Below are 25,947 nucleotides of genomic sequence, written 5' to 3' on the forward strand. Positions count from 1 at the left end.
TGGAGAAACTGGCTGCTCATGGCTTGGACGACGATATTCTTTACTGTGGAGCCAACTGGCTGGCTGGCCCCACCTCAAGAGTAACAGTGAATGGAGTTCAATCCAGTTTGCGGCCAGTCACAAGTGGTGTTCCCCAGGGCTCAGTATTGGGACCAGTCTTGTTTAGCATCTTTATCGATGATCTGGAGGAGGGGATCAAATGTTCCTTCAGTAAATTTGCAGAGGACATCAAGTTGATCTGCTGGAGGGTAGGAAGGCTCTGCAGAGGGATCTGTACAGGCTGGATTGATGGGGTGAGGCCAATTGTATGAGGTTCAACAAGGCCAAGTGCCCGAGTCCTGCACTTGGGTCACAAGAGCCTCATGCAGCGCTACAGGCTTGGGGATGAGTGGCTGGAGAGCTGCCTGGGGAAAATGACCTGAAAGATGTTTGTTCACAGTCGGCTGAATGTGGGCCAGCAGTGTGCCCAGGTGCCCAAGAAGGCCAACAGCATCCTGATTGGTATCAGAAATGGTGTAGCCAGCCGGAGTAGGGGAGTGATCGTGCCCCTCTACTCGGCACCATTGAGGCTGCATCTTGAATACTGTGTGCAATTTTTGGCTCCTCACTGCAAGACAGTGAGGTGCTCGAGCGTGTCCAAAGAAGGGCAACGAAGCTGGTGAAGAGTCTAGAGCACAAGTCCTGTGAGGAGCAGCTGAGGGAAGTGGCGTTGTTTAGCCTGGAGAAAAAGAAGCTGAGGGGAGACCTTATCCCTCTCTACAACTACCTGAGAGGAGGTTCAAGTGAGATGGGGTCTCTTCTGCCAAGTGACAAGTCATAGGAGAAGAGGAAGCAGCCTCAAGTTGTGCCAGGGGAGATTTAGATGAGACATTAGGAGAAATTTCTTCACCGTACACATTGTCATGCACTCGAACAGGCTGCCCAGGGAAGTGGTAGAGTCACCATCCCTGGCGTTTATTAAAAGACATGTAGATGTGGCACTTGGTGACATGGTTTAGTAGTGGATGTGGCAGTGGGAGGTGGATGGTTGGACTTGATGATCTTAAAGGTCTTTTTCAACCTAAAGGATTCTATGATTCTATTTTCTAAATGCCCCTAAGCTCCAGTCAAGGCAGCAGCACAGACCAATGAGTGCTCAGGAGTTTCTTCTCATCAGGAGCCGGGCTGTCGAGGAGTGACTCAGCCCGAAATCTCATGGCCTTGGGTTTTTGCGAAAGCTTCTTCTCACAGCTGCCAGGTGGCCAAACAAACACGATGCTTGCTTGGATCCAGTACTTGCCAACATGGAAGAGCTGGAGAGGGATGTTAAAAGCAGAGTCAGGCTCTGTTGTAATGATCCTGAAATAGGGGCAGGTCCCAGCTCCTGAGCAGAGTGTGAAAAGGACAGCAACAAGGGCAGACACAAGACCTCAGAGCTGTAGACTGTGGCCTGTTTGGGGGCCATTCGCTTGGGGATCTTCCGGACAGGAGCAGTGAAGGGCAGAGCACTGAGCAGGGCAGAGAAGCACTGAAGGGCAGAGCACAAGTCCTGAGCACTGAGCAGAGCTCAGTCCAGCTGGTCTTTAAGGACAGCCTCCTGCCATGGCCCATGGGCATGTCCAGGTGACTCTCTCAAGTGATTTCAATGGTCCCAAGATGAGCTGGTGCTATGCAAGTTGCAGTTAAAGAAGAAACAAAGAAACTGTGGGGCCACTGTGGAATTTAGCAAGAGAAAGTGTGTCCTTTGTTTGGCTAGGGTAGGGTTAATTTTCACAAGAAGCTGGGAGGGGGCACAGCCAGGACAGCTAAACCGAACTAGCCAAGCGGTATTCGATACCATGCTGATCGTAGAATCATAGAAATATTTCACTTGGAAAAGACCTCTAAGATCACCAGGTTCAACCATTATCCTAACACTACTAAGGCCAACACTAAACCATGTCCCTAAGCACCACATCTATTCGTCTTTTGAACACCTCCAGGGATGGTGACTCCATCACCTCCCTGGGCAGCCTGTTCCAATGTCTAACCACTCTTTCAGGAAAGAAATTTTACCCAATATCCAATCTAAACCTCCCCTGGCACAGCTTGAGGCCATTACCTCTTGTCCTGTCATTAGTTACTTGGGAGAAGAGACCAACACCAGCCTCACTGCAACTTCCTTTCAGGTACTTGTAGAGAGCAATAAGGTCTCCTCTCAGCCTCCTCTTCACTAGGCTCAACAATCCCATTCCCTCAGGCGCTCCTCATAGCACATGTTTTCCAGACCCCTCCCCGGCTCCGTTGCCCTTCTCTGGACCCGCTCCAGGACCTCAAGGTCTTTCCTCTACTGTGGGGCCCAAAACTGGACACAGTAGTCAAGGTGTGACCTCACGGTTTTGAGTACAGGGTCACAATTGTTCCCTGCCACCTTCCATGTGTCCTGTCTAGTGATAGGACAAGAAAAGGTTATTCTCACGTCCATTTCTTTTTCTGACAGCAGAAATGACACAGCTGGCAGTCAGTGTCTGTGCCCAGCTGAGGGAGGGAACATCAGTGAGTCCTTCAGCCTGTTTCACAGCAGGTTCCCCTGGAGCCCCAGGGAAACCACAAGGGAGTCCAGAGGGGGCAGAGAAAGGGCTGCCTTGGGCTGCTCCCCTGCTGCTGAGCTGGGCTGGGCTCCTGGGATGGTGGGAGCTCCTAGCAAGCAGGCAGAGCTGCAGGGAGACAGCTCTGCCCAGCAGCAGCTCCTGTGCAAAGCGCAACAGGGCTGAGGGCGCTGCCTGCAGGCACCAAGAGGAGAGAAGTGAGGCTGAGAGAGCTTAATGCCAGTCTGGAGGGGAGGATGCTGAGAGTTTATTGGAAAAGAAATTTTTACAGCCATCTACATGGTAAGTCTCTGGGTTCAGGGTAATGCAGCTGGTGTTTCTGGAGGGCTATCCAAATCCTGGAACACCCCACAGCACATAGAGTCTTTCACGAGGATTCCAACAGTTTCTCTAGTGTAGAGGAGGAGGATGTGCTCCAGGTGAGGGACTCCCTGCTGCCCCACCAGATGCACCGGGCATGATGGCTGCCTTCTCTCAGGGACACCTGCGGGGTGTGAAGGTAGGTGTGCAGGCAGGGGTGCCCAGGGCTGCCCTTCGGAGCAGGGTCCCTGCACCCCAGGGGCTGTGTGCCAGAGCAGGGACTCTGCTGTCTGCCAGGGTCAGCTCTCAGCCTGCCCAGGGAGCTCCCCACGGCACTGTGGGGAGATGCTGTGGGTGGAAGGAGTGACCCCCAGCAAGGGAGGCTCCTTCTGCTGGCAGGGGGGAACTGCGTGGGTCAGGGCTGCTCCCAGCTCCAGATCACCCCCACAACATTTGCAGAGGCTCCTTCTGGAAACAGCACGTCAAGGAACTGTTCACCTGAAAGGGAAGAAATCTGGGCTGTGAGTTTTGTCCTCTTGGTTTGCTGGGTGGGCAGGGAGAAATGGGAATTTCTTTCTGCGTTGTGCACCAGGCCTTGAGACCCCATTTGTTGTTGGGACTTGTCTGAGCTGCTCATTAACCCCTGCCCACACAGAGATGTCCCTGGGCAGAGCTCTGCTGCCAGGAGGTGTCTGCAGGGCAGAGCTGTGGACATGGCATGTGGGATGGGATCTGTGAGTGTGAGGAGGGAGGAGATGTGGGGAGAGAGAAACAGGTCCTGGCCAAGACAGGCTCCAGGAAGCAGAGACATGGGCAGGGAGGAGGAGAGAACTGCTCCCAGACATGCTGTGGGAGGGGGATTCAGGCATCTCCCTGCCATTCCCTTCAGTGCAGATGCCTTCCCTGGAGCAACCCACTGGTCTCCTCACTCACGCAGCAGAGCCTCTGCCCTTAATGTCACGGGGATTTGGTCAGGAGTTGCCTTCCCAGCAACCTGACCACCACAGAGGAGACACGCTCGAGTGTCCGACTGCATCTCCCTCTCCTGCCTCTGCTGGCAGGGGGACTTTAGCATCTCATCTTCTCCCTGCTGCCCTTGTTCTTGCTGTTACACTCATTGGTGTGGGGGATGGAGGACAGAAGTGCAGCTGAGACACCAACACGGCATGCACTGTTATTTTCCTGGTTTAGGCTGGGATACAGCTATTTCTTCTTCATAGTACCAAGAACAGTGCTGTGTTTTGGATTCAGTATGTGATTTGATATGAGCAGAAGGTTGATAGTACACTGATGTTTTTAGCTGTTGCTGAGAAATCAAGTGGAACAGGGTTTGCTCAGAAAATGCCACCTTAATTTCTCACTGGCTTTTCCTCCATGGACAGGTCCGCATGCTCAGGAGCAGCAAATGTCCAACGCCAGCACCATCACCCAGTTCCTCCTCCTGGCATTCGCAGACACACGGGAGCTGCAGCTCTTGACCTTCGGGCTCTTCCTGGGCATCTACCTGGCTGCCCTCCTGGGCAACGGACTCATCATCACCGCTGTAGCATGTGACCCCCACCTCCACACCCCCATGTACTTCTTCCTCTTCAACCTCTCCTTCCTTGACCTGGGCTCCCTCTCCACCACTCTCCCCAAAGCCATGGCCAATTCCCTCTGGAACACCAGGGCCATCTCCTACACAGGGTGTGCTGCCCAGGTCTTTCTCATTTTCTTTTTTATACCAGCAGAGTATTTTCTTCTCACCGTCATGGCCTATGACCGCTACGTTGCCATCTGCAAACCCCTGCACTACGGGACCCTCCTGGGCAGCAGAGCTTGTGTCCACATGGCAGCAGCTGCCTGGGGCACTGCTTTTCCCTATGCTGTGCTGCACACGGCCAATACATTTTCACTGCCCCTCTGCCAGGGCAATGCTGTGGACCAGTTCTTCTGTGAAATCCCCCAGATCCTCAAGCTCTCCTGCTCAGACACCTACCTCAGGGAGGCTGGGGTACTTGTGGTCAGTGCTTGTTTAGGCTTTGGTTGTTTTGTGTTCATTGTGGTGTCCTACGTGCAGATCTTCAGGGCCGTGCTGAGGATCCCCTCGGAGCAGGGACGCCACAAAGCCTTTTCCACCTGCCTCCCTCACCTGGTTGTGGTCTCCCTGTTTCTCAGCACTGTCATGTTTGCCTACCTGAAGCCCCCCTCCACCTCTTCCCCTGCTCTTGGCCTGGTGCTGGCAGTTCTGTACTCGGTGGTGCCTCCAGCAGTGAACCCCCTCATCTACAGCATGAGGAACCAGGAGCTCAAGGAAGCAGTGTGGAAACTGATCCAATGGTACTTATTCCATCAGCAATAATCTGCCTCCTTCTCTGCAGAGTGCCCACGGTTTTGCCCAGAGTTTAGGCCAAGCTCTGGGGTTTTTCCCTTGGAGAATCATACTCAGAGGGAGTTGCTTGGTTTCATGCCACTTCTCCTGAGCATCTGACTTGTTGTGTCTGATCCTTGCAGAAGGAAAGACACTGTGTCACCTCTGACCCTTGTAATAGCATCTCTGCAATAAAGGGGGATCTCCTCAGTTCAGTGCTTGAAGCCTGAGCTCTCCTTCTACAGCTGCCGCCAAGAGCAACCCAAAAGATTTGGATGGTAAAAGCATATTTTCTCCTTCTCTTCTCCCTGTGCTCATGGGCAGAACCTCACAGTAACACAGGGATCTTTTAAACACAAAAACTTGAGTGAAATAATCTCTTCATGGTGTCCAGGAGCAGTGGAGATCGTAGATGAGCTCCCAGTCGCCTTCTTGAAGGTACCACAGCTATGAAAGGGGCAATGGCAGATGTCCGTCCCTCTGGAAAGGAATCTGGAGAGACCAGGGGAGGATGGGGACTTGCCACATGCCGTGGGGGGGAGCAGAGAATGAGGACTCAGACAGTGAAACACCCTCTAATTCCCACCAGAGTAAACCACTAAATGCAGGTATCCAGAAACAAGGACTCTTCAATGTTGTGGGAGCCAGTGGAGATGCAGCAGGTACAGGGACAGAAGACCGGAGAGACGCGTGAGCTGCTGAGGAGCGCCAGGGCTCAGGTTTTGGTGCTGCCCTCAGGAGCGGGGCTGGCAAGGAGGCAAAGTGGGGCAAAGGCAGTCGGGGTGGGAGATCACCTACAGGATGGATGCAGGAGAGCCAGAGAGAGACTGGCGCCTGCTTCCTCATGCCAATGGCGCCATCTTCAGCCCTGGGGCTGTTGGGGATCTTCGGCCCCTTCAGAGAGGCTGCAGCTGTGGGGCAAGTGCCCAAAGCTCTGCAGCACCCTGCGGTGGGCACTGCTGTGGGGCCAGCCCAGACTGGGCTGCTCTGCTGGGCTGGGGAGAGGGCAGGGGTGGGGTGGAGAGCTGAGGAGGGGCTGGGCTGGGCTGCGAAGTGCTGAGGAGAGGAAAGCACCAATGTCAGCTGAGCTGGGTGACCATACAGAGGGAGGACACGCTCTAGTGGGCTTGTGGTGCAGAGCCAGGTCTCGTGGAGAAGGAAGCAAGGCATCAGAGGTGCAAGAGAGGGGAGCTGGCCTGTGCCATTTTCCTTGGACACCCCAGGAAAGCTTCGCCAATGCAATGGGCACAAAGTAGCCCCGTGCATCAGCCATTTCAATCTCTGGCCATAAATCCAGCCGTGGGGAGGGACCTGTGCTGTGTGGCCATCTCCTTCCTCCTGGTGGTCTCCGTGCCTGTATTAGGGCATGGCCAGCCCTGTGCAGTATCTCTTCTGGCCCACACCTTCCAGACCCCACAGCACAACTCTCTGCCAACACAGGCATGGGACACAACTGAGGCTGTGCAGGGCCGGGCACCGATGGTGGGATGCCAAATGGAGGAGCTTAGTGGGGGAGGAGGCAGGGAGGGCTGTCACAGGGACTGTGCTGGTGTGGAGATTTCCCTGCACTCAGATGCACCTTGCTCTCAGAGCCAAGTCGTTCCCAGTCCCCTTGGGAAAGTCATGGTGACGGAGAGGTCCCTGGTAAGTGTAGGAAAGGGAACGTTGCACCCATCTCTAAAAAAGGCCACAAGTCCAAGCCAGGGACCCACACGCTTTGATGAGAAGAGTGTTCCTGAATGAATCCTCGTGGGGTGACATTTCTGCCTACCTAAGGAAGAAGGTGGTGACTGAGAATGATCAGCACGTAATGTAATCAAGGGTCAATCATGCCTCACCAGGCTGACTGCCTTCAGGATAAGTTACCTGTGTTTGTGAATAAGAGGAGAAAAGTGGATGCCATTTATCTCAACTTTGGCAAGACTTTAGACACGCTCTGCTGCAGTATCCTTGTATCCGAGTTAGGACATCACAGTCTGCATGGGTAGACAAGTAGGTGGGTGAAACACCAGTTGGCTGACTGCACTGAGATTTAGTAGCGAAGGGATCACACCCTACCTGGAGGGCAGTGGAGGTGAGGCAGCATGGGGATCTCTCCTGGGCCCGGTGCGGTTTCTATGGTGCTCCTTTATAAGGGGACCTGGAGGATGCAACCTTCGTCGTGTTTGTCAGGGACACCAGCTTGGGGTGCCTCAGGGAATCCGTTTGGAGAAACCCTGGCAGGTGGCAGGACTGTCTTCTCAGAAAGCTGATGACATGCACAAAAACTGGCATGAGGTCTGGCACCTGGGATAGCCAGCAGTGTTGTGGGGACCGTCTGGTCAGGGTACAGTCCTGTGCTAAAGACCCTGATGGTCCTGGGGAGTGGAAGGCCAAAGCTCTTCCAGCAGTGTGCCCTGCTGGTGAGGAGGTGTCCTGGGAATTACCAAGAGAAGCCTTGCCAAAAGTTTGAGGGAAGCGATTGTTTCCCCTGCTCACCACTCATTAGAGCAGACGCAGAATAGAGTCCAGGTTTTGCTCCTCAGCTCAGGAAAGTCTTTTGGATCTCACTGGGATGACATTAACTGTCCTCGTCACAGCCCACGAGTGTTGTGCTTTGCGCTTGCGGCGGGGACGGTGGTGACAAGGCACAGATGTGATGGCTGCGGCTGAGCGGTGCTGGCACAGCATCAAGGCTGGGTCTCCAACCCCCGCCAAGGGCCAGTAAGCTGGGGGTGGGCAAGAGGCTGGGAGGGGGCACAGCTGGGGCAGTGGCCCAAAGTGACCAAGGGGATGTTTCCTACCGTCTGAGGTCATGCTCAGCAATAAAGGCAAAGAGAAAGGGGGTAAAGGAGGAGGAGGAATTTGTTCTTAAGGCATTTGTCTTCCAAAGCAACTGCTACGTGCACTGAGGCCGTGCTTCCCAGGAAGTGGCTGCACATCCCCTGTGGAGGGGAAGTAGAGGATAAATATTCTCTTTTTTTGTTGTTTTGCTTAAGTACGTGGCCTTTACATTCATGCTTTTCTTTCTATTAAAATGCCTTTATCTCAGACCAGGTGGGTTTTCATTTTGTTTTCTCACTGTGTCCTCCTGAGGAGGGAGAGTGAGAGAGCAGCTTGGTGGGCACCCGGCAACCAGCCGAGGTCAACCCACCACAGGGCTTTTTGGATCCCCTTGTGGGGCCCCAGAAAACAGCAGTTTTGATCGAATGTGTCATAGCTGTAGCAGTTATGAATCGGCAGACTTCTGTGTGGGTGTGGTGGTTTGAGCCTGACCGGATGCCAGTGCCCAGCAAAGCCACTCTATCACTCTTACCCCCTCGGCTGGACAGGGGAGAAAATATATAACAACAGGCAACGGTAAATCCCCTTTGCTGTGCCCTGAAATGCTGAGATAGTGCTGCAGCACAGACTCCAGCAGAAGCAGGTGCAGGCATCCGTCCAGCTTGGCTGGGCTCCCTGGCACGCGTTTCCTTCAGCTCTGAAAAGTTCTGCCCGTGAGAAAGTCACTCTGGCAGTTTTCCGTGAGCAAGGCTGGCCTGAACCGTGCTCCACCTGTGAGCTTGTGAAGCACTGAGACACTGGAGAGTTAAAAAGAATAGGCTGTATGCTTGAGGGCATTTCCAAGCCATCAGGAAATCGTGGAGAATCTGCAGGTAAATGGTTGCTTTGAGTTGAAACCATAATTTAAAAAAAACCAACGTGGGTATCTCACAGTTTGTCTGAAAATAAAACTATTTTATTTTTCTGCACAGTTATGTGAATGAGCAGGTACATTAGAAACCAATCGTGGTGACTTCTCCCTCACACAAACCCTAGTTTTATCTTGGAGACTTTGCATGGCACCTCTATGAGACAGACAAAACTCACAGGAAAGAGGCAGGAATACCTCAGAAAAGGAATCAAACTATTAGGACCACATGTTGTTGTGAACTCAGATTCTTCTCTTGAGAAAAACCACCCTGTGTTTTTCACTTGGCCAACCTGAATGCTTTTATCATGTTTTCTGAGCTGCTGTTCTCATTGTTAATACACCAGAGTTTAAGAAGGCTTCTCAAAGGGAGGTGGCCATAGCTGGAGAGGCACCGTCAGCATCCTCAGTCCTCTGTCTCAAAGAGGATATTCCTTCCTCATGTCAAAGTGAGATTCTGAAACACCTTTCATCTGAGTCTCTCCTTCACAAGAAACAGCCTGCTCTTGCCGTGCTACTCGCTTGTGGCTCCCATCCCTCAGGTGTGCCCGGCCAGAAGTCTCTACGCTCTGGGAAGGTGGGAACTGCAAAGGGAAGGCTCGGTTGCCCCAGGCAGCAAGAGCATTGCTCTGCTCCTGCGAGGGCTTGCAGGGGACTGGGAGCATTGCAGGGCTGGGATGAGAGCTAGATTTGTAAGCTGTCAGAAATCCAAGTGACAGAGCAGCAAGTTTAGGAATGCTGAATTATTCAGGGCTCACTCGGCAGTTCTACAAGCCTGACCTGTTCAAGAAAATGGGGTATCGTAGGGAGATCACCCAATTTTAATCACTCCCTTCTCTGCAGGACTGAAAACAGCATGAAGCAGTTTGACTGCTTGCATAAAAATGCCTTTTAACCCCCTGAAAACTTGTGATTTCTGCACAAACAGCTGCTTATTGGTCTTGTTAAAATGTCCCATGGGTGCATGAGTGTCGGTGGATTCACTGGCAGACAGAAGCCTGTTTTACTCCTGATGGGATTCATCCTTCGCCATGTAAAAATGAACAGTTCCCATCTAGGATAGTCTCTCAGACCTCTGTGTGTGGACACAGCGTCAGGGGATGAGCTCTTACATGTGAGGAGAGCTGGGATTAACCTCTCTCACTGAGCTCTAAGAAGCAAGTCGTGCCTCGCCTTGTTTTGTTTTGATTACCTAGCCTTGCCTTGCTTTGTCTACTCCCTTTGCATCCCTTTCCTCCTTTCCACCCTGTTTCTTCTTCATGTTCTTTCATTAAATGCAGCTTTTGCAAGATCTGGACAGGGAAGTAAGCAAGACTGTTCTTTAAGACCCTCAGATTTATCCATTTTCTTCCTTTTTTCTCACCTATCAATCACCAGGTAGTCCATTTAATACAATCACCTCTGAAAAAGAAAGTCAAGTTTCTTTTCTCCATGTGACAAACCCCAGTCTTTCAGGCTCAAGGATTCTGTTCTTTCCTCTCTTTAGAACCCGTGCTGCAGCAAGCAACCCCTGTTAGATTTCCAAACGTTCCTGCAGCTCTTGGCCAAGCTTGCCTAGCCCTGCAATCCCGTGGATGCTGGTGTTTGTAGTCTTTCCCTAGGCGTGAAGTGTGGGTGATGGTGGACAGGCCATCAGCATCCTCTGAGAGCTGGTGGTTTGGATTGCTGTTTCTAGGGAAAATGCCCCAAAGAAAAGGCTTGGAGAATCACACTGTTAGATCTGGCTTCACAGGCACTATGGGCCTGTATTTGGATATTAAATTGAGGTTCAGCTGCCCCGAATTAGGGCAGGCAATGAAGGGGTGTACAGGAGACAACTGCTGTTAGACTCAAAGGCCATAGAGAAAATAGAGCTGATGGAGAAGAGAAAGAGAGAGACTTGGCTCTGCCTGTGTCACATGGCTCCGTTTGATCAGCTGAATACCTCTAGAGGATGCCCTGGACATAGGGAATAGTTACAGGTTCAGTGGTACTACCCATGGGCATTTTCTGTCTTTTAAGTTGGCCAACGGAATTTCCCACCAGCCTCTAAGGAGATGCCCCCAGATGCTGCCCTGTGCCTAGGAACTGCTCCATCAGAGCTTGCAGTCACCAGCATGCATCTTGGTCACCTCTGGCACCAAATGTGTCACCAAGTGTCTGTGCCTGAGCACCTTCCTCCTGCCCTCCATTTCCAGTAACGAGCAAGGGAGCTGAGACAAGGAGCTCACGTGCAGGAGCCTATCTTGTGCACGTCTGAACGGAGGCAAGAGGGATCCCCCCTCCTGCGGGTTTGTGGTGGGCATGGGATGGAGCTAACTCCTCTTTTAGCCCTGGGGACTACAGACCCAGGATGAGATGCCTCCCTTGAGACAGCTGAATCCCTTCCCTCAGGCCAGGTGAAGGAGATCCCTCCCTGTGTTTTAGAAGAGTCCGGGAAGACCCACCGCTGAATCATGAGGTCCAGACAGGCCCCCCTCACTTTCTAAACTTCCTCTCCAAGAGGAGTGTCGGTGCAGCTCGATCCAGCCTTTTCCCCCGACTGCAAAGAAGAATTTGGAGCCTCGGTTCTAGCAGACACACGTGTTCCTGAGCTGCCTCCCCTCATGAGTGCCAGAAGGTCAACTGCCCCAAGGGCGTGTGTGGCTGTGGTGAATCCTGGAGAGTCCCTCCCGGGAAACCTTGCCGGCTGGGGTTAAAGCACAACCAACACAAACTCCAGAGGTCTATTCCAGTGCTGGACTCTTCCCCTGGTGATTGGGGTTTTTTATTCTTTATGTCAAGTTAGAAAGCATTAGACAACTACGTGGACGAGATCATAGGAGGGGAACATGACTTTCATGTCTTTTAACTTTTTACAGCTGATTCCACGCAGGGACACCGTAGGTAGTCTGTGGGGTCCATCAAGCGATTTCTCAGCCCTGAGGGTAGCCATCTCTTTTTCGATTGTTTCACCCTCTGTGCCCCATTGACTACTGACCATCCTTTGATGATTTCCCTTTAACGTGTGGTTGGTCAGGCACAGCTTGAAGTGGCTACTGGCGTTAAGCTATAGAGGGACACTGAAGATGCTCTGGAGTGCAAAGATGTCATGGTGGGGCATGGCATAATGGGAGGGCCTCAGGAGACCTTTCCCCTTCTTCAGGAGCATGAAAGCCAGGCTGGACACAGGGTTTTGTTGGAGCAAGTATGGGGTGCTTTATTCAGGCTACCACGTACCCCAGGGAGAGTTCTGGTACTATTTGGGACTCTTTTGCGTACTCTGTAGTATCACTTTGTCCAGAGGAGTCTCTTCAAGGCAATTCTCACTTCCTTATTCCTCAGGCTATAGATGACAGGGTTAAACATGAGGGTCCCAACTGTGTAAAGCAGGGCAAGGTATTTGTTGGAATCCCTTGACCGTTGCTTTAAGTAGACGACTGTGGCCAAGCCGTAGCAGAGTGTCACCACCCAGATGGGAAGAGCAGGTGGAAAAGGCTTTGTGTCTGCCCAGAGCCAACGGTATTTTCACAGTTTCCCTGGTAATTTTAACGTAAGACACAACTATGAAGGAGAAGGGAAGGACTCCGAATGCCAGGATGATGGTGTACAGCATCCCTTGGTTCCAGAAAGTGTCTGCACAGGCCAGTGCCAGCAGAGGGGGGAGGTCACAGAAAAAGTGTTGAAGGTGACGAGATGCACAGAAGGGCAAAGTGAACACCTGGTGGGTCTGTCCTACTTGCACTGGTAAGACAGTCAGCCACGACCCCACCACCAGCCAGATGCAGACAACCCTGCTCATGGTGAGGGTATAGTGCAGGGGGTCACAGAGGGCTGTGCAGCGGTCGTGCGTCACGGCAACAAGGAGAAGGCGCTCAATGATGCCCCACAAAACCAGAAAATACAGCTGGGCAGCACAGCCAAGACCCTGAGGAGAAGGGCCTGGGCACTATGAGGGATGCCAGAGGAGCCGGTGGTACACGCTCACCGTGTGGAAGGCCAGCTGCAGGTGGGGCTGCAGAGACGGGGCTACGTTAGGAGGTGCGTGGCCACCCAGACAAGGGACCTGTAATCCCCCTTGGCTCGGCACTGCTGTGGCCCCATCTGGATGACCAGAGTCTGGCTTTGGGGCTGCCTTGCCTGGAGGAATGGGGAGGAAAAGGAAAGCCTGCCGAGGAGATCTGCCAGGCTGGAGTTTGGAGCCTGTGCAGGGAGGATGAAGGTTCTGGGCTTCTTTAGCCTGCTGAAGTGGAGGCTCAGGGCACTACAGGAGCAGCGTGCACCTGCTTGAAGGGTGGTTTCAGAGCTGATGGAGATTTTCTTGGTAGTGGGAAGAGGAGGAAACCTCCACAAAGTGCAGCTTGGAAGGTTTAGACTGGAGGGGAGAACAAAAGAAATGTCTCACAGAGGGTAGTCTTGCAGTGCAAGAGGTCCCCCAGAGGGCATCTGTATCAGCCTATGGCTTTGTGTTTCAAGGAATGGCCAGCGAGAGTGGAGAGACACAAGGGAAGGTGTAGAAATGGTGGGGTGAGAGCTGGGTAGGAAAGCAAGCAGGGTGTGAACAGCCTGAAGGGAAAGAGGTGCAAGTTCGGGGCAGGGTAGGACAGCCTGCAGGAGAGATGGCCAAGGGCTGTAGCAAGGCTGAAAGGTCCAAGAGGCCTGAGGTCCTGGTCCTCTTGACTAGAGCAGTTGCCTCTGCCAGCGAGGCTGGTGAGATGGAACTTGGAGGGTGTCAGGATGGGCCTTGGCAGGGCCTGAGGGTCAGGGCTTGGCCTTTCTGCTTCCTAAAGCAAAGCAAAGGGTTTTCTCAGCATTCCAGCCCCCTGCACAGGGCCTTGGCCTGCCTGCAAGCATGGCCTCCAGTGATCTGCTCTAAGGAGGCCCTGGGGAGGCTTTGTCAGTAAGGGCCCTCAGGGGGGCCAGTCAGGGCTTCAAGGGACTTCTGGGCTTTGCTTCTGACTTTGACTTCTGGAGAGGTTTCTTCAGGCTTCTCTCAGTACCTGAGGGTCATGGAATGAGCCCCAAATGCCCTAATGAGCTGTTTACCTTGTCGTTTTCTTCAAGTCTTCAAAACTTGCACAGATAACTGGAGCTGTTTCATAGTGTAGTTCAGGAGGAAGATTTCAAAGTGCATCTAATAAATTTATTTTTTATTTTAAGGGTTACACCTTCTGCCTTTTCTTTCAGAGAAGGGTTTGGAGCAGCATTCTCCAAGTGCTAATGATCCCGAGGGTCTCCTCAGGAGGTCTGGACTGAGCGGAAAATCATTTTTTTGAGGTCTGACACTGTATGGACAACCTTGCTCCTCACCTCCCCAACCCCACCATTTTCCTCATTGTCCCCTGGAACCTGCATCACTTTTTGTGACATCAGCCTTCTCCCCTGCAGTCTGCAGCTGGATGTTACAGCTCCATTGCATCATCTCCCGCCTGATCTCCTGACAGACCCGGCTGCACACGGGCACAGAAGAACTTTCCTGATGTGCAAACAGAGAACAGTGAGGCATGATGAAGTTTCATGAACAATAAAACACACTCTGCAAGCACATGCTCTGTCCAAGCTGTCTCTAATGAGGTTGAACTTTCTGCAAGAGATATTCTGTTGAGAAATTTTTGAGGCAGGTAGATACAAAATGAGAGCTATAAACACAATGAAAGAGTTGCCTAAATAGCCAATTAGACTGTTGAAAGATATGTAAGATTTTACTCCCTGAAACTCAAAACAGCAACATAGGTGAGAGGCATCTGAATGAACAAAGATTAAGGGAGGAGGAAGAAGCTGGAGAACAATGGCAAGGGCCTTTACCTGGCCAGTCTCTGTCTGAAAAGGTGACTTCAGAAATGGTCGTTGGATCCTGGTCAGGTGCAAATATCTGAAAGATTAAAGAAGTTAAATACACCATATAACAGTCAGATTAGTGGTAGTGAATTTACAGGGGAAGATGGATATTTCTTTGGAATATCCCTTTGGAAAGGTCATGGGATTGGGAGAGTCCTCTAGTGAGAGAGGACAAACACCCATCTTTGAAAGAGGCCAGAAGGGCAGCCCAGGGAACCCCAGGCTGCACAAGCTCACGCTGGGGAGGAGTGTGACATCAATGAGAGTCCTCATGGGTGACAGTTCTGAGCACCTGCGAGAGAGTGACTGTCAACATGGACTCTCCAAGGATCACTCATGCCTCACCAACCTGACAGCCTGCAGTTCTGCATGAGGAGATAAAAAGTGGCTGCCATGTGCCTCAGCTTCAGCCCAGCCCTTGCCGTGGTCTCCCTCAATATTCTTCTACCCAAGTCAGGCCATTCCAGTCGGGATGGGAGAAACAGACAGGTAAAACAGCGGTTGGTTGATGAGGCTGATCTGCAAAAGAACTCCACAACCCAAGCTGATGGTGAAGCAGGTCTGTTTATTACAGCTCTGCAGCGCTGGGTGCAGCCAGGGTCAGGTACCCCAAGGATGCTGCACCCCGAGCCGCAGTAATTGTGTCCTATTTAAAGTAACAAAACTTACATATTTACATATTTATCACTCTGTCCCGCTTCAGATGTAAATTAGATCTCCTCCCCCTTGCTCAGGGGCAGTCTTCCCCTTCGGGGGTCTTTTGGTGGTCTTGGGGAGGAAGTAAGAGTTCCTCGATAGTCTTCATCATGATTGTACTTTTGCACCCGTCCTCCAGAGTGCGCAGTTCAGGCACAGCTGGGCAGCGTCTCCCCCATGACCACAGCTCAAGGCAACATCCCCCTCCATGGTCACAGTCTGTTGCACAAATACAATTCCTCCCCCATCCCCATCTTACCTAAAACAATGAAGCAGGCCTTCGAGTGATCAAGACCCTACTTAGGCCCTGCCAAGGGCAGGGGGTTACACTCTTGTTTACCAAAGACCAGGCTAGCTAGCTAATATTGCAGAGACTAAAGCATATCACATATTTCAAAAAGAATATTTTCAGATATTTTCTACTTTCCCATATCAAGGCTGCAAGAGCAGTGGTGAAGGGGTCAGACCCTGCCTGGAGGCCGGGGGGACACACGGAGGCATGGTGGGGCAGCACTGAGGACCCTGCTGTGCCCTGGGCAGTTGAACACCGTGTGCCCATGACCCAGAGGAGGCCACTCTCATCACATTGGTCGATGGCACTAAATGGAGAGGATCATTGCTGTGCCCTAGGGATGCCATTGAGGGCCAACCTGACAGGCAGGAGGACTGTCCTGTCAGGACATTCACGAGCCACCAGAAGGACAAAGGGCAGATCCTGCACCTGGGACAGACCAACACCCTGCAGCTGCAGGGCCTGGGAGCTGCCTGGCTGGGGAGGAGCTCTGCAGAAAAGGCCCTGGCGGTGCTGGGGGGACACAAGGCAAAGCGCGATCCCACCGTGCGACCTGGTGGCAAAGGCTGCCAGCAGTGTCCTGGAGTGTAGAAAGAGGAGCCTTGCCAAAAGGGTGAGGGAAGTGAATGTCTCCCCATGCTCATCCCTTGTTAGAGCACCAGGACACTGCTGTGTGAATGATTTGGCCTCCACTGTGGAAGGGCAGGAGAGAGGGAGCAGTTGGGTGGCTGCTGGGCTATTGGCCAGAGACAGCCCAGCACAGAAGGGAAGAAGATGTGTATAACTGGGAGTGAGTTCAGTGGAGAGTCATGGAGATGCTGAGGGGCTGGAGCACTTGCCTGGGAGGAGAAAGTGAGGGAAAGGGCCTTGTTTCACCTGCAGAAGGGAAGGCCTTGGAAACCTCAGAGTGACCTGCCAGTCCCTGTGGGGAGGGTTGCAGGAAGATAAAACCACTCTTGTAACTGTGGTGCTTGACAGGAGAAGCATAGGCAATAGTCAGGGATTGAACTAAGGACATCGTTGGCCAGAGATAAGGAAATGAGATATCCCCAGACCATGGGATGCTGGAAGCTGTAAACAGAATGTTGACAAACCCTCTGACTTGCGTACTCCCAACTTACTTGCTAAAGGAGAGGGAGGTAGAGGGATCTCAGAGCCTTCAGGATACCGGGGAAGATTTAAGGCCTCCAAGAAAGTAGATGAATATAATACCTTTTCTCCCCCCTTTCAGTCACTGACTCCCAGAAACTTCACCTGCTTTTCCTCCATCTCCTTCTAAAACCAGACCAAATGATGGCAAGAAAGGAAGCAGAAAGGCCCTAGGACTTGAAGGGCCATGGTGTCATTTCACAGTACAAGCCAGAAAGAGTCAAGGTGGGAAGTGAGCCTGCAAGTCTGAATCAACAAGGTCCATGGGCAGGCAAGGCTGTGTCCATGGTCTGTGTCTGGAGACCAGTACACCTACAGCATAGAGGAAGGTGGGGCTGAAACTCAGGCCTGGCTTCAACGGCCTCCTGGGCTGATGGAGAGAGGTGTGGGTGGAGGCCCCAGGGGAGGCTGGTCAGGGACAGGAAGGGCTGTGGATGCTCTCAGGGCCCTGCCCCTGCCCCGTGGGATTTCACCTGCCAGTGCCCTCCACAGCCCAGGTTCTCGTTCCCTGATACACAGGGTCTGTGCTCTGCTCCTCTCCTTCCCCACATCCCTCCAGGTCTGGGAGACCACCATTTCCAGTCACTCCTCATCCGTGACCAGCTCTTCCTCTTTTGGGAGTACCAGGTCCAGGCCAGCATCAGACTGGGTGGCCCATCTGGCATCAGGAACTTCTCCACAAGCCCCCTGACTCTTTGCACCCTTGAGAACTGGTCCCATGAATACCAAGGAGGTGGAGTCTCCCAGTAAGTCACGTTCTGTGATCCACAGACTTCCTCAGGTCATTTGTATGAGACTTTCTCCATTCCTCACCCTGACGGCATGACCTGTAACTCTGTCCTGGGTCTGGCTGGGATGGAGTTCATTTTCTTCACAGTCACCCTTACGGCGCTGTGCTTTGGCTCTGTTACTGACACAGCGCTGATAACACACCAGTGTTCTGGCTACTGCTGAGCAGTCTCTGCAGAGCATGAAGCTTTCTCTTTTTCACGCTCTTCCCCCCCAGTAAGTGGGCTGGGGGTAGCCAAGAAGCTGGGACAGCTGACCCAAAATGACCAGAGGGATATTGCATACCATAGGATGTCGTGCTCATCAATAAATCTCAAGGCAAGGAGAAAGAAAAGAGGACATTTGTGGTCATGGTGTTTGTCTCCCCATGGCACTGATACCTGTGATGAAGCCCTGCTTTCCTGGAAATGGCAAAACCCCTGCCTGCCCATGGAAAGAAGGGAATGAATTCTTCATCTTGCTTTGCTTGCACACACAGCTTTTGCTTCACACCTTGAGCTGTCTCAGTTTTGACCCATGAGTTTTACTGATTTGTCACTTCTGATTCTCTCCCCCATCCAGCTGGAGGTGCAAGGGGGAAGTGAGAAATGGATTCTGCGTGTTTAGCTCTTGGCCAGGCTCAAACCATAAACTAATTCCTTCCACCGTGACCTCCTTTCTGGGCTCTCCTCTGACCTACACACAGCTCTCACCTACACTCTTGCCTGTCCAATCAAAGAGCTCAGGTATCTGAGCTGCCCTGACATCAAACAGGAGATCCCCTCCTCCTCATCTTCCCTGTTGGTCTCTCCTAAAGACCCTGCACCTCCCCCCACCACCAAAGCCGTGGGAGCTGTCCTTCCCCACCTCAGCCCTTCTTCCACTCCTGTCACAGCTCTGTGCTGGCACACGGGGCTCCTGCTCTCTGTGCCCCAGGCTGTGGGGCCCATTTGGGCTGCAGCACCTCAGACGTGGCACCAGGGCCAAAGGCAGCCTTGTCACATGGAAACGTGGTGGCAAGAGATGGGACGCCGTGTGTGGAAAGGCTTTGCTTGCCAGCAGAGGCACGCTGGAGGGGATGGCAGGTGGCAGCGTGCTGATGGCTGAGGTTCCCACCACGAGAGCAAGAGCTGCAGTGCCCGAGGGCCGAGAGAAAGAGGCCTGGGCTGTGCAGGCCTGGCAGGAGAGGGGTTGGCTGTGCCAGGGGACTCTGCAGCACGGTGGGGCCTGTGCCAGAGGTGAAGGCCATCTCCAAGAAGGACCAGCTGATGCTGCTGGAATGTCCCTGGGGGAGGACAGCCTGTGATCCAGCCACACAGCGGACATCCTGCTGGGGCCAAGCAAGGAGACACAGCTCTGCAGAGCAGGATCTTGGGGTCCTGGAGGACAAGCTGAGCCTAAAGCCAACAGTGCACCCTCGTGGCAAAGGCCAAAAGCTCCTGAGCTGCATTAGGAAAGGTGTTGCTGGAAGGTGGAGGGAGGTGACCCTTCCCCTCGGCTCAGCACTGGTGAGGACACACCTGGAGTGCTGTGTCCAGTGCTGGGCTGCCCAGGGCAGGGAAGCTGTTGACCTACTAAAGCACGTCCAGCAAAGGGCCACAGAGTTGGTTTGAGGGACTGGAGCAGTTTTTGTAGCTGTTAAGCCTGAGAGATGTGGGACTGTTCAGTCTGGAGAAGGAAGCTTGGAGGGATTGTATTAATGTGTAGGAATACCTGATGGGAGGGCATGAAGACCAGGGAGGCAAACTTTTCTCAGGAGTTCCCAACGACAAGACAGGGGGTGATGGACACACACTTAAACACATGAAATTACATCTAAAGCCAAGAAACACTTTTTGACTGTGAGGGTGGTCAACCACTGGAACAAGTTTCCCAGTGAGTTTGTGGAGTCTCCATCCACCCACCTAGGCCATGGTCCTGAGCAACCTGCTCCAGCTGCCCTTGCCTCAGCTGGGGGTTGGACTAAATGATTTCCAGACGTCCCTTCAAACCACAAATTTCCTGTGAGAACAAGTGAGAAAATTAAGACAGAAAGAACTGAACCAGAAATAGCCTTGAGCACAAATACAGTGGGATCCCATGGAGAAGACTCACACTGGAAGCAGGGAGAAGTGTGAGGAAGCAGGAGTGGCAGAGATGAACTGTTATGTACTGACGGACGCAAAGCTGTGGGATTTGATGTGTAATGAGTGTCAGTAGGAAACTGGATCCCTTTTTTATTAATAATGAGAGGGGATTTGGGTATCACTGAGCCCCAGAAGAGGACAGAGTTTACCATGCAGCAAAGGTCCCTGTTCGGAGCTGGGCTGTAGGGCCAGAGATGGAAATGGCTGATGTGTGGGACTGATGTGGAACAATTTTCCTGGGGCAGCTTCCCTGAAGTTTCCAGCGACCAAGGCAGAGACTGGGCCCATCACTTCTGCACTGTTGCTGCCCTCTTCCTTCAGCACAAGGCCTGGCTCTGCCCTGGGAGCACCCTCTGGCTGCCCCCACCCTAAGCACATACCGTTTACCTCTACACTGACATTTTCCTCTCCTGGGCTCTTCCCAGCCCACCTCAGCCCCTCCCCAGCTCTCCCCACCTCCCCTGACCTTTTCCCTGCCCTGCCCAGCACAGCAGCCCAGTCTAGGCTGGCCCCATAAAATTGTCCACTGCAGGGTGCTGCAGAGCTCTGGGCACTCCCCCCACAGCCCCAGCCCCTCTGAAGGGCACAGGAACTCCCTGGGGACAGACAGGTTGATTTAGCATCCCCTTCAGTGCCAGGGCTGGGGTGAGCCATGGCATGAAGAGATGAGGCCAGCACCTCCCTGTGTCTGCTGCTCTTGTCTCCAACAGATCCTTGTATCCCACTGCCAGCAGCCCCTCTGGGCCAGCCCTTCTCCCCAGCACAAGACTCCAAGACCAAGGGCTCCCCAGACGGCTCCTGCAGCCCCAGCAACAGAGCAGCCTGCCCCAACCTGCTGCTTGGAGAAATCAGTCTCTTTTTTGCATTTATTGCCTTCCTAAGTATGTATTAAGGCATTTATTGCCCTCATAAGTTGCTCTTTTGTCCAGGGATGTCCCTGCCCCCCAAGAGCTTTTCCACAGAGAACTGTGTCCCTGCTGGCCTGGTTGGCTACTCCTGCTTGCTCCACATGCCCACAACATGGCCTCAACCTTGTGGTGGTCCTCTACAGGGCAAGGGGGTTCAGGGGTCTGAAAGCCATGGGAAGGCAGTCCCAGGCAGATCCCTGTGGATCACAGACAGGTGGAGTCTCAGCACCGGACCATTCCTAACACATCACCCGGTACACTCCACCCATGAGTCCATGGAGAACCCAAGCACGGCAGCAAGGCCTCATGTGGAGTGTTTCTTCAGCCTGTCCCCAATTGCAGCTTTGGAAGAAGACCTCCAACCTCCAGACACGAGCACTGAGGAAATGCCCTTTTATTACAGAGATACAGCACAGCAGACCAGCTGTACCATCGTGCCAGACACACGACTAAAGGCCTCTGGGTCAGACAGGCTGGGTTCCTGCCTTTGGAGAAGTGGAGTGGCTTCAGACGTTCCTGAGCAAAGAGAGTTCTCCTGGGTGAAATGTCCAAAGCCCAGGAGGTTCCTGAGAGAATGGGAAATCACTTGTGCAGAGCCATGGGCAGCTCATTGCTGCTAAGAGACAAGTGATTGAAAATGTTTCTTCAGCGTGTCCTTGAGCTCCTGGTTCCTCATGCTGTAGATGAGGGGGTTCACTGCTGGAGACACCACTGAGTACAGAAATGACACCACAACATCCAGGGATGGGTAGGAGATAGAAGGAGGCTTCAGGTAGGCAAACACATCAGTGCCGATAAAGAGGGAGACCACGGCCAGGTGAGGGAGGCAGGTAGAAAAGGCTTTGTGGCGTCCCTGCTCTGAGGGGATCCTCAGCACGGCCCTGAAGATCTGCACGTAGGACACCACAATGAACACAAAACATCCAAATGCTAAACAGACACTGACCACAAGAAGGCCAGCCTCCCTGAGGAAGCCTGAGTGTGAGCAGGAGAGCTTGAGGATCTGGGGAACTTCACAGAAGAACTGGTCAAGACCATTTCCTTGGCAGAGGGGCAGTGAAAATGTACTGGAAGTGTGCAGGAGAGCATTGAGAAAGCCACTGCCCCAGGCAGCTGCTGCCATGTGGACACAAGCTCTGCTGCCCAGGAGGGTCCCGTAGTGCAGGGGTTTGCAGATGGCAACGTAGCGGTCGTAGGCCATGACTGTGAGGAGACAATACTCTGCTGTGAGCAAGAAGGCAAACAGAAAGAGCTGGGCAGCACACGCGGGGAATGAGATGGCCCTGGTGTTCCAGAGGGCATTGGCCATGGCTTTGGGGAGAGTGGTGGAGAGGGAGCCCAAGTCAAGGAGGGAGAGGTTGAGGAGGAAGAAGTACATGGGGGTGTGGAGGTGGGGGTCACAGGCTACGGCGGTGATGATGAGTCCGTTGCCCAGGATGGCAGCCAGGTAGATGGCCAGGAAGAGCCCGAAGGTCAAGAGCTGCAGCTCCCTTGTGTCTGCAAATGTCAGGAGAAGGAACTGGGTGATGGAGCTGCTGTTGGACATTTGCTGCTGTCAGGTGTGGGGGACTGTTCTAGGAGGGAAACAAGTTAGGGGAGACGTTCTAAAACATGAAAGCCAGTTCCCATACCCCCTCTCCCATCTACACACACACACACACTTTTCTAGAAGCTCTTCCTTCAGCTCTGTGGCTGGAGCTCTCATTGGTGTCTCATGGGGAGCAGGACCTGTGCCTGCAGGCAGCCAAGGAGTCAGCCCTGCTCTGCAGCAGGGCATTCACTGGAACAGAGGGGGCAGAGACCAGTCCTGGGATTTGAATTTGTCAGCAGAAACCACTCCTAATGCAAAAGGGCTGGTCAGCACCTGCACTCCCCATGCCAAGGAACCAGGAGGGCAGAAGGCAGTGGGAGAGGTTTGTGGGGGGGTTACAGCTCTCCCATTTCCCCTGGCAGTTTTCCTGGATGCCAGAAACCCTCAGCACTCCTGCTGCACTGGAAGGGAACGGCAGAGCCCTGTGAGGCAGGAGGATTGCCTGTGCTTAGTGCAGAGGGAGGGGAGCTGGTCTGTCCCTCCGCCTTGTGCCCAGCTGCCCTGGGCTTGCACCTTACTCAGGTGCAGGAGGATCACAATCCCGTGTTACCCTGAAAAGCAACTCGACCCTTCTGAGAGCAGAGGGATCCAGTGGACACCACTCAATGTCCCACCCTTTCTCAAGGTCCCAGCACCCCACTTCTATCCAAGGACACTCTTGCCTCATTTCACCAACCCAACAGTATTTCCACACTTGTGAGACCTTTCCGTTCTCCACATGGCATTCAGATAAAACAGAGGTTCTACGGGACAGGTTTGCATCCTGGAGGGCAGCTCAAAGCTGGCAAGGACACCTCAAGGAGACAGCCAAGTGCCCTAGAGACGGCATCTCAAAAAGGAAGAGTCAGCTCCTACTCTGGCTCCACGAACTGCATGGACCAGACCCTAGGAGGTGACAGGACAGCTGGGACACTCGTTCCCACGGACACACCTGCATGGGAGCACACCCAAGATCAGTGTGTGACTCTGCAGACGAAGCTCCCGTCCCCAGAGAGACTGACAGCAAGAACGAGAGGACAATGCAAATAAGAGAGAGAAGGGAAAATGCAGGGAGGGTCCAGCTGAGAGAGGCCAGGGCAGAGGCAGCCGCGCACTCAGGGCAGCGTCCCCCTGCCCCAGCTGGGCACGCCACCTCCCAGACCCCAACATGGCCGGGCAGCTGCTCTCAGCCCCTGTGCTCTGCAGAGGGCCCTGGGCACGGGGCTGGAGAGCTGCAGCACGGCTCTGCTGGAGCTCTGGCTGCAGAGGAGCTGCTTCATGGCTTGGACCCCCGGAGCCCTGAGGGCAGAGGCTTTGGTGGGTGGGAGGGGAGGCAAGGGGGCTGGCTGAGAGGAAGGGCTCTGCATGGGAGGGGAGGATCGGGAGTTTTCTGTATTCTCCCTCCCACAACATTCCTGGTTTTCATTTCCTCTCATTCCCAGATCATATCCCTGCTGCCTGGAGAGTTTTCTTCTGGGAGGTGTTTCCCTGCCCCTTGTCTTTTCCCTGTGAGTGCTCACAGACCCCATCCCAACCGCTGTGCACTCTACCTTGGCCCTACAGACACTGCTTGCAGGTCACTGGCTGGATGCATGATCCTGTTTGCAGGTGGAAAAGGGCAGGTCAGACCAACACTGCTGGGTCCAGCAAAGGTGATGCTGGTGCTGTCCGTAGGCAGAGGAGTGGCTGGAGGCACTTTCGGAGGCTGCTGTCAGACCTACTGGGGACTCTCACTTACAGCTCAGCAGGCTGAGTGACTTGTTCAAGCACGAGAGCTCCTTCGCCTTTTCTCCCCCCAAATCCCCAACAGTAAGAAACTGAGAACACAGGCTCAGGAGAGCCCCTTACCTTTGTAGTGATCCCTGCCTTGCCCTTGAAAAGTGCCCTCAGAAATGTCCTGGGGGGGGATGAGGAGCTGTGAGGAGATCTGAGCCACACAGCACCCTCGTGAAACCAGAAGGACCCTCTCCTGCCACCACCTGCTGCTTCCACCCACAGCTTCTCCCTGCGCTGCTGTTGGGAGCTCCCTGGGCGGGCTGAGTGCTGACCCTGGCAGGAGACAAAGTCCCTGGAATGGCACAGAGTCTGCTGGGATGCAGGGACCCTGCTCAGAACGAGAGCCCTGGGCACCCTGGCTGCACACCCGGCTTCACACTCTGCACCCAACATGCCCTGTCCCTCTGACAGTGCAGCAGGGAAGCTGCAGGCTGTGGGGTGGGCCAGCTTCAGGAGATCGTTCCAGGCACTTGCACCGTCCTTCAGCCACAGACTTACCATGTCAAGGGCTCTGAAGATTTTTCTCCAAGGGAGCTCTCCTCTCTCCTCCCACCCCACACTACCTTTAACCTCTCTCTGCCTGGCTCCTCTCCCCTCCCTGCCTGCAGGCAGCACCCCCAGCCCTGCTCCTGGGCAGAGCTGTCTCTCTGCAGCGCTGCCCGCTTGCCAGCAGCTCCCTCCACCCCAGGAGCCCAGCCCAGCTCAGCAGCAGGGGAGCAGCCCAAGGCAGCCCTTTCTCTGCCCCCTCTGGGCTCCCTCCAGCTGTCCCTGGGGCTCCAGGGGAACCTGCTCTCAAACAGGCTGAAGTCATCCTGAGGTTTTTCTTTCTCAGCTGGAGAGAGAAAAGATTTCAGAGACAAAGTTACATCTGAAAATCACCTTTTTTTTTGTCTTATTATCAGACAGGACATGGAGGCAGTGACAGGCAGGGATCTCCTTTACCCCTGCTGAGGGAAGAGATTCAGCTGAATCAATGGAGACATCTCACCCTGCATTTCTATTCCTGGCATTTGAAGGACACTTCGCTCCCTCCCATGCCTGCCACAGACCCACAGGAGGTGGGATTCCTCTGGCCTCTCTTCAGCTCTGCATAAAATAAGCACCTGCATTTGAGAAGTCATTTCTCAGCTCCCCCGGGGAATTCATGGAGGTGAAAGACAGGAGGGAGGCGTTCAGATGCAAACCCCTGGCCACCTCTGAGTTGCCAGAGGAGATGCAAGAGGCACACAGGTACCTGCAGGCTCTGATGGAGAAATTCATAGAGACAGGGCAACATCTCAGGGATCATATATGAGTGTGGTAGAATTTCCTTTGGCCCAGGGAAATGACAGCCCTATAAAGGCCAAAATAATCTTTTCCTGCTCATCACACTCATGGCCGGTTATAGAGGTGATCCTACGGACTATTTCGGTTGTCTGCCATAGGGACAGCGAGGTCTCTCTCTTTTCACTAGCTGGATTTACTAGATCACCAGTGACTACAATGGCATTTGTCCCATGTTCATCCCCATGAACATGATGAAGTTAACAGCTGTATGTGTCATTTTAGGGTGGAGAAAGGAAAGAGTTGCCTTTTCTCCCGGTTGGCCCTTAACAGGAGGAGGTTATTCGAGGTGCCTGCGTGGATCGTGTGGATGGGTGAATGTGACCACAATTCAGAAAGGAGATGATTTTATGTGCCCAGCAAATCAGAACAGTAAGATTCTAAATATTACCCTAAGTGGTAATTGTTCAAGCTGGAGGCCAGCTCCTACCAACAGGAGCGTAACTGAAAGGCAGGGGAGGGTCTTTATTTCATGTCCAAGGCTAGACGAGACAAATGTCCCAATTCTTAGTGAAGGAGCCATCTCTTGCTGTAATATAATGGGCTTATCAACCGATTTAATACAATGTCAATCAAGAAACGAATCACTTAATGCTTCTCAGTCCCACACCTGGCCTAAAAGGGAGTTAGAGACGCTATTTTGTATGAATGTTACT

The 25,947-nt window shown here is 53.3% G+C and overlaps 1 protein-coding gene across 1 annotated transcript in view; it reads left to right on the forward strand.

Annotated features, from left to right (window-relative positions):
- LOC147412878 (olfactory receptor 14C36-like) overlaps nt 1–25,609 on the forward strand; it is a 28,335-nt gene extending 2,726 nt beyond the window's left edge. The window contains exons 2-7 of the mRNA XM_086480757.1: nt 4,250–5,166; nt 5,807–5,879; nt 17,380–17,566; nt 17,831–17,927; nt 23,867–24,001; nt 25,565–25,609. Of these exons, the coding sequence (XP_086336883.1) occupies nt 4,250–5,166; nt 5,807–5,879; nt 17,380–17,566; nt 17,831–17,927; nt 23,867–24,001; nt 25,565–25,609 (1,454 nt within the window). The remainder of the gene's footprint in view (nt 1–4,249; nt 5,167–5,806; nt 5,880–17,379; nt 17,567–17,830; nt 17,928–23,866; nt 24,002–25,564) is intronic.
- The last annotated feature ends 338 nt before the right edge of the window (nt 25,610–25,947 follow it).

Source organism: Leptosomus discolor, unplaced genomic scaffold, assembly GCF_034619465.1.
Source record: "Leptosomus discolor isolate bLepDis1 unplaced genomic scaffold, bLepDis1.hap2 HAP2_SCAFFOLD_35, whole genome shotgun sequence".
In the NCBI taxonomy this organism is placed as follows: Eukaryota; Metazoa; Chordata; class Aves; order Leptosomiformes; family Leptosomidae; genus Leptosomus; species Leptosomus discolor.